Genomic DNA, 15,934 nt, shown 5'->3' with positions numbered 1-15,934 from the left:
TTTTTTAGCCTTTTTTACCGTCCTTTGCAAGATGTTACTTTTCTTTCGAAGCTACATTTAAATCCCTTTTATTATTTTTTTTATAGCAAACTCACGCTTAATTGTTTATTTCGAAACGCATGTACGTGTTTATTTGTGTATTTTTTTATGTTTAAATTCCTTAATTTGTGTATATCCGTATTTATTGATTTGATGCATTTGTTCATCCGTGGATGATGATGATGATAATAAAAGACCGTGGCTGCAACGTCTTCATTCATGTATAACAAAAAGAGGGTGTGACTTCGTCTCATGTATAATAATTAGAGGGCGTGGCTACGTCTTTCAACCAAATACTGTCGCAGTTTCTCCCTCAAGAACGCGCATCATCAGCATCACCTGACAGCAGGAGGAGGAGGAGGAGGAGGCGAGCATCCTTCTCATGATTCTGCATTAAAGCCGCACTCTATATCAACAAACACCGGGCCTTTACGGATCAAACAGCAGCTCTGCGCGAACACCACACATTAAATCATGGATAATTCCGGGAAAGAGAAGGAAGCCATGCAGCTGATGGCAGAGGCGGATAAAAAAGTCAAATCATCGGGTTCATTTCTCGGAGGGATGTTCGGGTGAGACAGAAATTATGCTGGTCACGATCTGACATTCAAAGACATCCAATGTTCTAGTATATTTAAATAGCATAAGTCAATATAATGAAAATATTCTCTGTGTGTGTGTGTGTGTGTGTGTGCATTTTATACACGTATAAAATGAGCGGTATCCTTCCACGCGTTTCTCAACATGTCCAATGTCAAATATTTTCTATGTTGCGACATACACACTGCTTTGTATTTGATAGGCCTACCTCATTGATGAGCTATTCATTTAGAAATTGCCACGTTGATGTTTTCACAGGGGAAATCATAAGGTTGAGGATGCATGTGAAATGTATGCCAGAGCTGCCAACATGTTCAAGATGGCCAAAAACTGGAGTGGTATGCACAAGTCATTTTTATAATTTATATGTAAAGTGGTTAATTATTTTCTCTAAATGCTTATTTGTAATGCTGTTAGAGTAGGCCTATTATTGGATATTCATCATTTGACGGGCCATCTTTGTGCTCGACCCCAAAAGGGTTCTATATATGCAGCATAGGGTTCTTACTCAACTGCAAAGGACCTTTTATGAAAAAAAAAAATTAATAAATGATAATGACAAGAAAGAAGCTATTAATCATTCATATATTACGTTATTCTGCAACATTTTGCAGTTGTAATTAAATTATTGTTTATTAAACTGTTGTAGTAACTTAATATCACATTTTAATCATGCTGATTTTTGGAAGATAAACACTGAAATGGCACTCTTCGTGTGATAGCCTATTGATTAATTACATTTTTTAACCCCCATATCTTGAATTTTGTGATCATTCATGCATTGCATTTTAGGGGGTTCCAAATACGTAGCACTTTAGAACCTTTTAAGGTTCTATATAGAACGCATCACCCTGCTTCTGAAGAGTTCTGTCATGATTGTCAGTGATCTAAAGACGTATGTGTTTCGCTGCTGTAGCTGCCGGCAGTGCTTTCTGCCAAGCTGCGAGACTTCACATGCAGATGCAGAACAAACTGGACTCGGCCACCAGCTTTGTTGATGCTGGAAATGCTTATAAGAAGGCAGATCCTCAAGGTGAGAGGGCTTAAAATAACACTGGTTTTAAAGGGGACCTATTATGCAAAATTCTCTTTTACATGGTGTTTGAGCTTAAATGCATGTGTTACACAACCAACATATATTGGTAGAAATCCACCCACTCCTCCTTTTTTAATCCCCATAAATCAGCAGCGTCTCAGAACAAGTCGTTTGCAGATTCTAATGATTCTAATGTGTAGGCCCCGCCCACGACTGCTGACAGACTCCGCCCTATTAGCATAGAGCCCGCCCTGAGTGAGCTGTACACAGTCGCCAGAGCATTTAATGTAAGAAATTAATTTCTACTAAAGTCATTCAGTCACGAGCAGTGAGTTATTTTATGTTTTTTTTGTTGTTGTTTGATATTAAATGCATATACAGTAGTAGCTACTGCATATTATGCTGCTTAACATTTAATACACAGATCTAATATACACACGACTGTTTATGTGAACTTGTATTTGACAGTTTAAGCGCAATAGCATGTGAAAGAGAACGGGACGCGCCGTCTGACATCAAGCTTTCTGTGCACGTGCTTCGATGTGTGTTTAGAAAACCATATATCCGAAGTTAAGACTGATATGGTTTTAAAACACATGCATGATGATGAAGAACTGCAATGTCATGTGAGCAGGACCGCGATAGAGATGATAATCAAAATCAAACAGATTTTTAGTTTTTAGAGTATCCGAGGCACGAGCTGTAATGGCTCCGCCCTCTTCTGGAAAGAGGGGCGGGGAACAGCAGCTCATTTGCATTTAAAGATACATGCACGAAAACAGATACGTGCATGTTTTTCCTTCCGCTCAAAAATGATATAAATAAATGTAATATTATATCATCACAAACTTATTTTAGGTCAATTTTAATAAACAATCTAATCTCCAAAAATTGTAACGTGTCTACACATGTCTTTTCCTTGGGTGAAATTATGAGTGAAGATGAATTTGTAAGAATTGCATTTGACTCATTTTGCTCTCTTCTGTTTGAATGAATCACACAGAGGCTATCAACTGTTTAAATGCAGCCATCGATATTTATACAGACATGGTAAGACACTGGGACTGGTGTGCATATTGATGCATTTTTATGCATTAAAATGCATTAGAAATGTTAATTAAAAATGAATGCATTTTCTGTGGTTTGTTAACCTGAATGTGCCTGTTTACTGAAAATGTGGATGTTATATAATCTCTAATTTGTATGTGTGATTGACAGGGAAGGTTCACGATTGCTGCAAAGCATCACATGACCATTGCAGAGATCTATGAATCCGAGCTAGTGGATATTGAAAAGGTGCCGTTTGCCTTTAAACATATATTAGATGTGTATTTTTTTTCCTCAAAAATGCTTTTGAAGATCAATGTGTCTTGTATGATGTTGTTTTAGACCATCGCACACTATGAGCAGGCCGCGGATTATTACAAAGGCGAAGAGTCAAACAGGTTTGTGTTTTCGTTGTTTGTCATTGCCGTGTAAATTCTATTAGGATGTCATTCAATATTTATAATTATCCTCCATTTCCTTTTATTGTGGGTTGTAAAAAGCTGCTCAGTCTTTGTAAATGCTCATTCATATTGCTTGATGTTTTCTGGTTAAGCTCTGCTAATAAGTGCCTGCTGAAGGTGGGCTCGTACAGCGCTCAGCTCGAGCAATATCCCAAAGCCATCGAGATCTATGAGCAGGTCAGTGCGACAGACTCAACCCTTCTTTTATTAGATTACTCAAAGGATTATGCATAATAATACTATATAGGCCTGTTATATATTATTTATTTTAGTTTTACAAAAAAATGTAAATGAAAAAAATACACTTATTGTTATTATTAGTAGTGAATAAATAATATTTCTAACAGAACAGTACTATGAGTAGCAAAAATCTAATAATAATGTTACATAATAGAAACTAAATATTTTCCAAATAATTTTTTTTTACTTTAATTTTTCACAGTATACATTGGGTCTTTATAGAGTTGCACGATTAAAGGAGTAGTTCACTTTTAAAAAAAGCTTTTGCTGATAATTTACTCACCCCCATGTCATCCAAGATGTTCATGTCTTTCTTTCTTCAGTCGAAAAGAAATTAAGGTTTTTGATGAAAACATTCCAGGATTTTTCTCCATATAATAGACTTCAATGGGAACCAAACGGTTCAAGGTCCAAATGAGAGTTTCAGTGCAGCTTCAAAGGCCTTTAAACGATTCCAGACGATGAATAAGGCTCTTATCAAGCGAAACGATCGGCCATTTCAAAAATAAATAACAAAGTTTAAGTTTTATAAGCTCAAATGCTCGCCTTGCTCTGTTCTGTGATGCGCATTCGTGACTCTCCGGTTCAAACTCGTTCATCAAAATGAACGAATCTGTTTTGAGTCATTTCGTTCGTTCAATGAACCAAATGACTCGAAAAAAGATTTGATCGTTTCGCTAGATAAGACACTTGTTCATCGTCTGGTGTCGTTTAAAGCCCTTTGAAGCTGCACTGAAACTCTCATTTGGACCTTGAACCGTTTGGACCCCATTGAAGTCCATTATATGGAGAAAAATCCTGGAATGTTTTCATCAAAAACCTTCATTTCTTTTCGACCGAAGAAAGAAAGACATGGAAATCTTGGATGACATGGGGGTGAGTACATTGTTTTAAAGTGAACTACTGTTTTAAAGCTGCATGGTCTCTTCACATGCAGGTTGCAACCAGCACAATGGACAACCCTCTCCTCAAATACAACGCTAAAGAGTACTTCTGGAAAGCCGCTCTGTGCCACTTCATCGTGGATGAATTAAACGCAAAGGTTAGTCATTTTTTTAATTTCAGCATCAAGTGTGTAGGCTATTTAGTTCTTTATTTAAATTACTATAGCCTCTTAAAAGTAACAATCCTTCTTACTAATCACATTTATGTATCTAAAAAAAATTGTTTCAAATCAGCTTCACGTTGAAAAACAGGAAAATAACTGTGTTAAGGGCTGTTCAGAGAGAAGACGATAATTATAAAGATTGAGTTTGAAAAATCGTTTTAGAAGAAGAAAGACATTCATACAGATTTTGGATAACTCGAGGGTGAGGAAATGATGACAACATTTTCATTTTTGGGTCAACTGTCCCTTTAAGCCGGTTGATATTGCAGTTGTCTTACACTGACACCTAGTGGCATTCATGCAGCAAACATTTTCAACCACCTATGCCATTGCGTAATATGCTGTTCCCATTCAGCTCATCTAATGCAAATGTTTTTCGTTTTTTTTCAGCTTGCAATTGAAAAGTATGAAGGGATGTTTCCTGCATTCTCTGATTCAAGAGAATGTAAGCTATTGAAAGTAAGTACAATGGTTTCATTTATTTAGCAGTATTGCACTGCATGATGCATAGATGCATCCCAGAAGTTTGCATCCCCCTCGACAAAAACCCAACAAGATTTTGTTCAATTGCTTTTGGATTATTTGAACTTTATGAGCAAAAGTTTATGATTCTTACATGTAATTTTTATCATGATAATCACAAATGAACACAACTTTTATGAATTTTGAAGCCTAAATACAATCACCAGAAGTAAAAAGGTGAAATGTGGGCTATAGGTGAACAATCAGTGTAAATAAGTGCAGTAATGTGGTTGTCATATTTTGCAGTATTTGCACTGATGGTTTTGTCTTCTTGTACAGAAACTACTGGAAGCTCATGAGGAGCAGAACAGCGAGGCGTTCACTGAAGCCGTAAGTTTATAACCTATAAAACGTGCTGTGGCTTTGTGTGTTCATACTGTACACTTTCCAATATAAAGGTTCATTATTGGCATTAATCTCTGGAAAATTTCCATTGCACAAAAGATTCTTTATAGGTTTCTCAGATCATTAAAAATCCTTCAAAACTTTTTTTTTTTAAATGGTTGGTTTTTTTTAAGACCTGATCACTGAAAGATTATTTGGGGAACCAAAAATGGTTCTTCACTGCGAAAACACACTTTTGGAACCTGTTTTAAAGAGTATATAAGAGACACCGGGGCTAGTTGTCACACGTGGACTCGAGGTTTTAAGTCAAAAGTCCAGTGAAACAAATGCTTGTTTTGTTTAGTACTTTAGTTTTAAATCTCTTTTTAAAAAATTAGATGATACTGATATACATATATATATATATATATATATTTTTTTTTACATTTTGCTCTATTGCTATTGTGTTCGTTAAGATTTTTTATTTTTTTTATTTTTTATTTTTATCAGAACAAGGTACATTGACAGTATTCAGTGACATAACACTATTACAGGTTTTGCTTTTTCAAAATTTCTACCCCCCCCCCCCACACACACACACACAAAAAATAAATTTAAATAAATTTAAATAAATAAATAAATAAATATAATAATAATAATTTTATTTATTAATGATTTTTTAATAAAAATCACATTTAAAACACATTTAAATAAGTAAATAAATAAATAAAGGAAGGGGGTCCTCAAATTACTTGGAGGGAGTTCTTCTCAAAATAATTTATTAAAGGGTCCCATGTTTTGTAAAATGCTTTGGTTGATCCCCTGAGAAAATATTTAACTTTTTCAGTCACTAAGCCATGATGACACATTGGGCGGATTTTTTGATTTCTCGTTAAGATTTAGTTTTGCTGAAAAGACTATTTTTGAAGGTTCATATCTATAAATAAATTGACTTTCTTAAAGGGTTAGTTTGGTATTTTACACTTAAAGCCCTGTTTTAAGATTGTTTTCCCTGGTTAAGATTGAAATTTGGACAAATGCTGCTGTCCCATTTGCATTTGTCAGACATGCATAGCATTTTATCTGTTCACGCGGTGGAAAATGCATCACGATCACTGTACAAATATGTATAAAAATCAGATGCAGCTTATGTTTTTCTCATTTTGATCTCTAAATCATGTGCTGATCATGTCCTCCAGGTGAAGGAGTTTGATTCGATCTCGCGTCTCGACCAGTGGCAGACCACCATGTTGCTTCGTATCAAGAAGACCATCCAGGGTGATGCCGGAGACCTGAAGTGATGTGTCCAGGACAAATACTGTGGCATAATATCTAGTTTAATTTCTTACCGTATATTGTGTGTGTGTGTGTGACAATCTGGTTGAACATTTCTGTAGTAATACTAGCTCAAATATCAGCCGTTTCTTGGAAAATTCAGAGGGAAGTTGCATTGCAATTTCCTTGCGTTTGAGAAAATATATAAAAATGGATAATTCTCTCATGGAAGGCATTTCTCTATCCCTTTACTTCGCCATGAGGAAATCTTTACCGTACACCCTTGTTTGTACTTGTGTGTGGCATGCGAGACCCGTAGAGCTGTTCTCTTTCTAATGTTCACCTCAGTGTTGTCACTGGCATCGTCATGCATGATAAATGTGTAAAGTGTGTTAATGTGCCGTAGAATATCAGGATTTTGTGGGTGCACTTTATTTCAGGGTTTAGATTGAAAACACATCGCCTTTGCTCAGTTAAACCATTTTTGTGCCATCGCTCTCAGAAATGCATCCTCACGTTGTCTTTGTCGATGTGGCAGTGCCAGTTCTGTCCAAGTATTTGCTTTAGTGGTTGAATTAAGCGTTGTACATGTTTCATAATCAGTAGAATAGTGTCTCTTGCTCACTTATGGAGGTGAATTTCTTGGCTCAAGTGATTTTTCACAGTGTGATATTACAGAAAAAGCCTTGATTCTCTAATGCAGATCATGTTGAATATGTACATGTAAGTTCTGATTGCTGATTTCTTAAGTATTATTTGTAATTGTACTTTTATAGGCTCTATGCACAACTTACTTCCGCATTCTGTAAAACAGGTCGCATCGCTTCCGGTCCAGGTCTTTTGTATGTGCTTCACGAATTTTTTTTGCGGTTTTACTCAAGATAACTTAAAAGGAGCGAGCAAACATTATCATAACCAATGTACCTCACATGTGCAGAAACTATAAAAAAAAATAGGTGCAGATTGATATTTAAACGTTTTATATTTTTTCTTCTTCACAATAACGTTTAGATATTTAAATGGAATAAAACGCATATAACAAAGTGAACTAGGTAGGTTAGCTGATTACCTTAAAAATCCATAGATATCGTAGTCTTACGGCCGTTAACACTTTCTCTGACAAGCGGATGCGATGAGACCTGTTTTCCGGTTTGGTCACGTGACGCTCGGCATAAAGCCTATTGGTTGTCGTTTCACATGGACACGGGGCATTTGTTGTTTTCGGCATTCAGACCTTATGAATTATTTTAGTTTAAGGGTTATTTTTGTGCTTTGAAATTCTTTTCAACATTGTTGATAATTTAATTAAGAATAAACAGCTTTACTCTTTGTGTCGGTAATTAAATTGATGATTGAATGCTCTATCTAATATGTTGTATGACTGAAAGGGGATTAAAAAATGTATGTTAAAATGTGCTTAAATAGGCAAGTCTTATTAAGTCGTTTTAATAAATGTTCTAACTATTTTATTCAAAGAGAAATGAATAAATGATCATCCGCATCATGTCTGGAGTTTATGGTCATATTTTATATTCATCCTCGTGCATGGAAACTCTGAAAAGCAAAAAACTGCGATAAGATCTCTGTGCCTACATGGGGCTGCTGATTTTGGCCAGCGTCTACAGATCCAGAGGGGAGTCCACACGTTGCCATGTGGGATGATCGCAGTGGTCGTGCGATTTTCAGAGCCACCATGTCCCTCTCAAGATTCTCCCAGTCCATCCAGATCCAGGATCATCTGAATCCTCCTCGCCTTCAGTGGAAGCTTGAGATGATGATGAGGGTGCCACATCCAAACCAGGATCTGACTGTCCTGACTCTGCGGTCAGAGTGAGAAGACAATACCTCCTGCAGCTCGCTGGAGGGGTCAGACTGCATAATCATCTCTAAAACTTCACTACAAGTCAAGCCCTCTCTCATGTTGCTTGCTGCTCTTCTCACCATCAAATGACAAGCGTTTATATCCACTTGCTTTGTTTTTGTTTAGTCTGCATTTCTCACCATGAAAAGGCAGCAGATGCATAAATACACTTACTTTGTTTTTGTTTACTCCATGTAGTTTTGAGAGCTGAAGTGTATATTTTTATTTTCTCAGACGCATCAAGGTGAGTTCTCACACTCTCTCACACACTCACACACACACACATATACACACTGTAATATACTATTATACTCCATATAACTGCATGTAAAAGCCAGAAACTAAGCTTTTTTTTTTTGCACAGGCCTGTCTAAAGGGTTAAATGGTTCCACCTGGTTATCAACAGTAAAAATTACTAATTTTACCTCTTCCCAACAGGGAAAACCATCAACAATCAAAAATGCATGATTTTATGGTGTCATGGCTTTGCAATCAAAAAATGTGGTTATAATGGAAGTCAATGGGGCAAAAACAGCCACGAACAGTAAATGAGGGAGAAAAAATTAAAATCTGATGCTACACAAAAACTAACAATGCATCAAAACCAATGTTGTTTCTAATCTTTGACATGTCCAAGACTGTGATAAAAGGTAAAAAAAAATCCAGTCCACAATCATATTTTATATTGAAAATAAGTCATTTTGTGTTTCCCCCCCCCCAAATCAGTGACATCATTTATGAATTTGGCAATTAAAGAGTTAAAATCCTGAATTTAAAAAAAAAAAAAAATAGTAGTTTTGATCAGGGCTGAGGTCGGTTAATAGATTTATGCAAAAAAATGTGAAAAAAATATTTATCTGATACATTTTTACAGCAGTTTAAAGTAGTGGCTTTTTTCAGCCACGAACATAACGAAAGGGTAGTGAATTTGAACAATGCACAAGGGTTAACTGAATCCATGAAGCAGGGTTTGATCACTTTAATCCCAAAGCCTAACAAAGATTCTCTATACTTAGATAATTGGCGCCCAATTACCTTACTTAATTCGGACTATAAATTGTTAGCTTCTCTTTACGCAAATAGATTAAAACCATGTTTAGAAGAAATTATTTCAGTTTCCCAATCTGGCTTTATGAAAGGTAGGCATATAGCAAATAACATTCGGCTTGTTTTAGATATTTTAGATTACAATGAATTGATCAACGATAGTGCAATCATTTTGTTTTTAGATTTTTATAAGGCCTTCGATACGGTCGAGCATGAGTTCATGTTTGAATCGTTGCGCAAATTTGGTTTTGGCCCTTCCTTTATTAGAATAGTTCAGACTTTTTACAAAAATATTAACAGCAATGTGTCATTGGTAAATGGTGTTTCTCCCCGGTTTACAATTAGTAGGGGCATCAGACAAGGGTGTCCTTTTTCACCTTTTTTGTTTCTATTAGTCACAGAGTTTCTTAATATTTTTATTACCCGCTGTGTAGATGTTCAGGGTATTGTTGTAGCTGAACACACTTTTCTAATTAGCCAACTGGCGGATGACACCTGTCTGTTTCTAAAAGATGAGAAACAGGTTCATGTTATTTTGGAAGCTTTAAAAACATTTTCTGATGCTTCTGGTCTCACTGTTAACCGAAATAAAAGTGAAATCATGCCTATTCACACAACGCGTTCTCATCCCAAAGCGCCATATAGGACGCTTTTGCAAAAGCGTAAATATCCAACGCACATGGCACCCTTTAACGTCTAATGAGACGCTTCGGTTAATGGTTAAGTTTAGGTATGGTGTTGGGTAAGGGTTAGACCACAAGGGGGCGCCTTCTGCCCAAATATATCTGCGTCTCATTTCACGTTAAAGGGTGCCATGTGCGTTGGATATTTACGCTTTTGCAAAAGCGTCCTATATGGCGCTTTGGGACAGTATTGAAAAAGGTCATATAGAAGGCATTGAGGTTAAAAGCTCTGTTAGATATTTAGGCATTATAATAAGTAAATCTCCCAAAGATAGAATTTTAGATAACTTTTCACAACGGACAAAAAAACTAAAGAATGTCTTCAATTGCTGGCAACAAAGAAACTTAACTATTTATGGTCGTGTCTTGATATCTAAAGCTGAAGGCATTTCTAGGATTGTTTACCCAGCTTTGTCCCTATATGTCAATCCGAAAACTTGCTCATCTATCGACTCTATTCTTTTTAAATTCTTGTGGAAAAATAAAACTGAATATGTTAAAAGAAAGACTCTGATTAGAAATACTTTGGAGGGATGTGAATGCTTTGGACTTCAGTACTCTCAATCAGGTTTTCAAGATCGGCTGGATTAAACGCTGCCTGAATGCTGATTCTAGTTTGTTATGGTTTCACATACCTAAATTTATCTTTGAAAAATGTGGGGGGTTACATTTTTTATTGTCTTGTGATTTTAAATGTAACAAACTTCCGTTCAAGCTTGCTAATTTTCATAAGCAAGCCTCGGAGGCCTGTAAGCTTGCCTTTTGCCACAATTTTTCCCCTCATAGGAGCATTCTATGGAATAATCAGTATGTGCTGCGTGGAAAAAAATCTATCTTTATTAAGGATTGGGTTGACAAAGGTGTTATTTTTGTTTTGGATTTGTTTAAGAAGGATGGCAGCTTTTATTCCTACAATGAATTTATCAATCTTTTTGGAGTGAATTCCTCTCCTGCAGTATATAACGGGGTTATTAATTCTATTTCTCCTAAACTTTTGCATATGGTTCGGTCATACTGTAGCTACAGAGTATCCGTTTGTGAAATGCCCCAGTTATCTATTGGGGGTTTGGAGATTTCCAATGGCAAATGTAACAATTTTTGGATTAGAAGATTTCTTATTAGGAAGATCAGCTGTCATCCCAAAGCCTTTTTCAAATGGAAATTAAATTATCCTTCTCTTTCTACCATTAAAACATGGACTGGCATTAATAGGTTTCTGTTACCTAACAAGTGGAAAGAGCTTCATTTTAAAATTCTACAAAATTACTATCCCTGTAACTCTCTTCTTTCTAAATTTAAGTTGGACGTCTCTTCACACTGCACATTCTGTAATTCTAATCTTGAAACAATACCACATTTGTTTTTTGAATGTGATTATGTAAAGGAGTTTTGGAAAAGAGTAGCCTGGCTTATTTTTTCTGCTTATTACAAACTCTTTATTTTTGAGGTTGTTAATGTGTTGTTTTTGACTTAGGACTCGGGGTCAAAGGAGATGGATGACAGATTAAAGCTGCTTACTTTATGCGGTGAATTTCATCTTCATAAATGTAAAGTAACTGAATCTAAGCCCAACTTTAAACTTTTTTGTGTTGATTTAAAATTATTTTATGACTCTCTTTGTTTATCAGCTAATAAGAAAGCTGCTAAAACTACTTTGTTGCTTAAAGAAATTATGGTTTCTTTGTAAATCACCTCCTGTATTGATGTGCTTGTTTTGTGATCCTTTTTTTTATTTTTATTTTTTTTTATTGCACTGTCCCTTTTGTACTGCCTTGCTTAGCCTACGTTGTCTTTGTGCATACGTTTTTTTTTGTTTGTTTTCATTTTATCTATTTTTCTACTTGATGTATCCCCTTTGTGTTCAATTAAAAAAAAAAAAAAAAACCGCCAATAAAGCAAAGTAAATGAAGAAGAAAAAAAAGTAGTACGTATTTTTATGTGTGTAAATCACGTGCCCGCTCACTCTTAACGTCCCCGGTGCTGCTCGCGCATAAAGCGCTCCCCGTTCACAGTAACCGTGTCGTCTCATTCAAATCAGCCAACTGTTGCTGTTAGCGAGCCGCGCACATTGAATACTCTTATGAGTCAGGCTGAGAATGTACGTGCCCGCTTCAGCTCTCTCATGCTTACTAAATAAACGCCTCACCACCTCTGGCGCCGCGCACTCACTCTTAGTTTAGCCTTTAGCACATAGTGGATGCATAACGCAAACCCAGTCAAACGTTTGACTGCAGTATCTTATGTGCTTTATAATCCAACATGTTCTCAAATAAGTCATTCATTAAAGTAGCGTAATATTAATATTTATATTCGTCTGTATTATAGTTATGGACCACGATTACGCTTTGCCTGCACGTTCTGCTGCTACAGCCAGCTCATTAGCTAAAGCTCAAACGTACCTGAAAAATATGACCCGAAAAGGGTTTGGGACAGGAGAAGCATGACTCAGGTAAAGATTGGGGTTGCATTTAAAGCTTATTGACAAGCTAAATCTTCAGAGAGATGCCGTATATCCGTATATTTTGTGAAACGATGATGTCATGTCATGAGCTGAGCTGGTTGTCTTGTTTGAGATGAGCAAAATCTGCGCAGAACCGATCACCGGTGATCAGCGCGAGATGCATGCCGGTTAGAAATGTGTCCGAGAACGGTCCGCCTGGCTCTGATGTCATGTCGACGTATGTCAAAAAACTCTCGCGAGCGCAAGGCGCACCTTTCGGATTCTGCAGTCGCGCGCAGTTGCTCTCCACCGACTGCGCTGATCAAAAGCATGATGGGAAACGACTTGCTGACGACACAGCTTAATGCTCATTGGTTTAAACAACCGTGATGTATTTTTCTCTTTTAACATGTTTGATTTTAAAACTCTGATATCATGTTTTATGTGTATACATATTTGTTATGGGTGAATAAACTCTCAGACAGTGCCATATGGGTTATTATGTGATGTCACATATGATATTTTTATGCACATGATATTTTTATTAAAACAATATATAAAAACACATGTCTGTATTAAAGAAAAAAATATTTATAAACACATATTTGGAATGTAATTAAATAACAAGTATTTTTGGTGTCTTGTTCGTTATATTTATTTTCATATAAAAGCAACAGAACTTAAAATTACATCCAGTTTATTAGCAACACGTGCACGAGCGTGAATCCCGCGATATCAGTCTTTGATCTCACAGGTGTCAGACCCACTGCAAGAACCGAGATTTGTCCGGCTTGATTGCGCTTTTTTCACTCCTCCTCTAACTGCAGCCGCCTACTCTCGACTACATTGCAGGCGAGGCGAGGCGCATCTCAAACAAGCCTATTGACAGCGACAACAACTTTTTTTTTTTTTTTTTTTTTTTTTTTTTATTAATGCCAAGGTATCAAAAATACAATTAAATTACAACAATATACAAATTGCACATAGGAAAAAAGATGAAAACAATACAGCACATATGCATATAGCCACATAATATACATACAAAAAAAATAAAAACAAAAATAAATAAAACAGAACAGAATGCATTAATAAATTAAATTAAAAAGTTCAAACAAGTTTATGGTCTTAAGAGCTTTAAGATTCTTGGATGATGAGATACTTTGGATGTATTGCTGAACCTCTCTACTAAAAACAATGAATAAGGGATTCTGCTGCGTAAATTTACTACGGTGAATGTGAAATTTTGCAAGGAATAACAACAAATTAATAATATAATACTCATTAAATTTAGCTTTTTCTATATTAAAGAAGCCAAACAGTACATCCTTAAAGAGCAAGGAAAAACCCGGAAGCACATTGTGTTTAATGAAATTAGAAAATTCAACCCAAAATAACTGTGTATGAGGACAGTCCCAGAATATATGGAGAGCAGTCTCGTCAGGTGCGCCACAAAAAGAACACTTAGTGTCTAGATCTGACTTAAATCTTTTCAAAAAGGCTTTAGCAGGGTAATACTTGTGTAATAATTTAAATGAAATTTCTCTAATCTTGTTAGTTATTATATATTTCAAAGGCAGAGTCCATACTTTTTTCCAATCAATATGATCAAATGAATTCATCCAATTTGAAGCCACATATGGAATTGTTACAAGCTCTTTTTGAAAGAGTGATCTAATTCTAATATTAAGTGATGATTTATTTGACAGAAAGCATAATTTTCCTATTGGGTGTTCAAATGGGTCTAACTGAGGAAAAGTGTCAGATGATCTAACAAAGTCCTTTAGAAGCATAACAACTCCCTTAGGAATCGCGTCCATTACAATGGAAAATTCCTTGGGAGTTACTGGGAAATTGAATTTACATAAAAACTCTTCATAATTTAAAATATATCCTTCAGAATTCAGTAACTGGGAAACAGTCAACACATTTTTCTCAAACCAATTACTAAAAAACAAAGATTTCTTCTTATATACAATATTTTGATTGTTCCAAATGAAGTAACGGTGAGGGGAAAAATTGTGTTTAAAGATTAAAGACCATGCAAGTAATGCTTGCTTGTGGAACTTTGATAAGTTGTAAGGGACTCTAGCAATATTATAATTGCACACCAATAAGAAAGGGAGACCACCTAATTTCGAAAAATAGTAATTAGGGATAAAGTTCCAGATTGAATTTGGATTACATAAAAAATGTCTAAGCCAGTTAATTTTAAAAGTGTTGTTCAGAGATGAGAAATCCAAAAAATTTAAGCCACCTTTATCATACGTATTCATGATTACTGACTTCTTAACATAATGTATTTTGTTCTTCCAAATGAAATTGAAGAGAATTTTATCAACTGACCTACACATTTTGTTGTCCACATTTAGAGAGAGTGCAGGGTATGTTAACCTGGAAATGCCCTCCGCCTTAGCAAGCAGTGCTCTGCCTCTCAAGGTCAAGCCTCTCTGCAACCATAGATTAAATCTTCTTTGGGTTTTAACTATAACAGGGTCAAAATTCAAGGTACATCTGTTAACTTGATCTTTAGTGATCACAATGCCTAAATAAGTAACTACAGATTTAACTGGAATATTATAAAAGGAGGGTGTTGTGCAATCTTTAATAGACATTAACTCACATTTACTTAAGTTTAGATTAAGTCCTGAAGCTTTAGAGAATAGATTTATACAATTAATTGCCAATGGGATTTGGGAAGCATCTCTTAAAAATAAGGTGGTGTCATCCGCTAATTGACTGATAAAAACTTCTCTATCTGCTATATGGATACCCTGAATACCGCTTTCACAGATGAATGTTGAGAGTAGCTGCACACAAATTAAAAATAAATAGGGGGAAATGGGGCATCCTTGTCTGACTCCTCTAGACAAACTAAACCTTGGGGATGTGCCACTCTTTAATTTAATCGAACAGCTTCCATTATTGTAAAGAGTTTTGATTACTTTGCAAAATTTCTCCCCAAAACCAAATCTATGTAATGACTTAATAATGAATTGGTGCTCTAAAGAATCGAACGCCTTATAAAAATCTAAAAAAAGAATAAAGCTGTCCTCCTGTATCAATTCTGAATAATCTAAAAGATCAAGAACTAACCTTATATTATTAACAATATGTCTATTAGTCATGAAACCAGATTGCGTCTCATCTATTACAGAATCCAAAACAGATTTTAATCTTTTAGCAAACAAAAGAGCTAAAATTTTATAATCATTGTTGAGCAGAGATACAGGACGCCAATTGTCAATTAAAAG

At 35.6% G+C, this 15,934-nt stretch overlaps 1 protein-coding gene across 1 annotated transcript; it reads left to right on the top strand.

Annotated features, from left to right (window-relative positions):
- The first annotated feature begins 367 nt into the window (after window positions 1-367).
- napba (N-ethylmaleimide-sensitive factor attachment protein, beta a) lies at window positions 368-8,156 on the top strand. Its single transcript, XM_039653437.2, has 11 exons — window positions 368-611; window positions 898-977; window positions 1,556-1,672; window positions 2,679-2,725; window positions 2,894-2,971; window positions 3,065-3,120; window positions 3,276-3,360; window positions 4,361-4,465; window positions 4,922-4,990; window positions 5,333-5,383; window positions 6,577-8,156. The coding sequence occupies exons 1-11, from the start codon at window positions 514-516 to the stop codon at window positions 6,676-6,678; spliced, it is 888 nt and encodes a 295-aa protein (XP_039509371.1). The 5' UTR covers window positions 368-513; the 3' UTR covers window positions 6,679-8,156.
- Window positions 8,157-15,934: the final 7,778 nt, after the last annotated feature.

The sequence above is a fragment of the Pimephales promelas genome, chromosome 15, assembly GCF_988280905.1.
Source record: "Pimephales promelas chromosome 15, fPimPro1.hap1.1, whole genome shotgun sequence".
Taxonomy (NCBI): Eukaryota; Metazoa; Chordata; class Actinopteri; order Cypriniformes; family Leuciscidae; genus Pimephales; species Pimephales promelas.
This window is presented reverse-complemented; position numbering and strand designations above follow the sequence as displayed.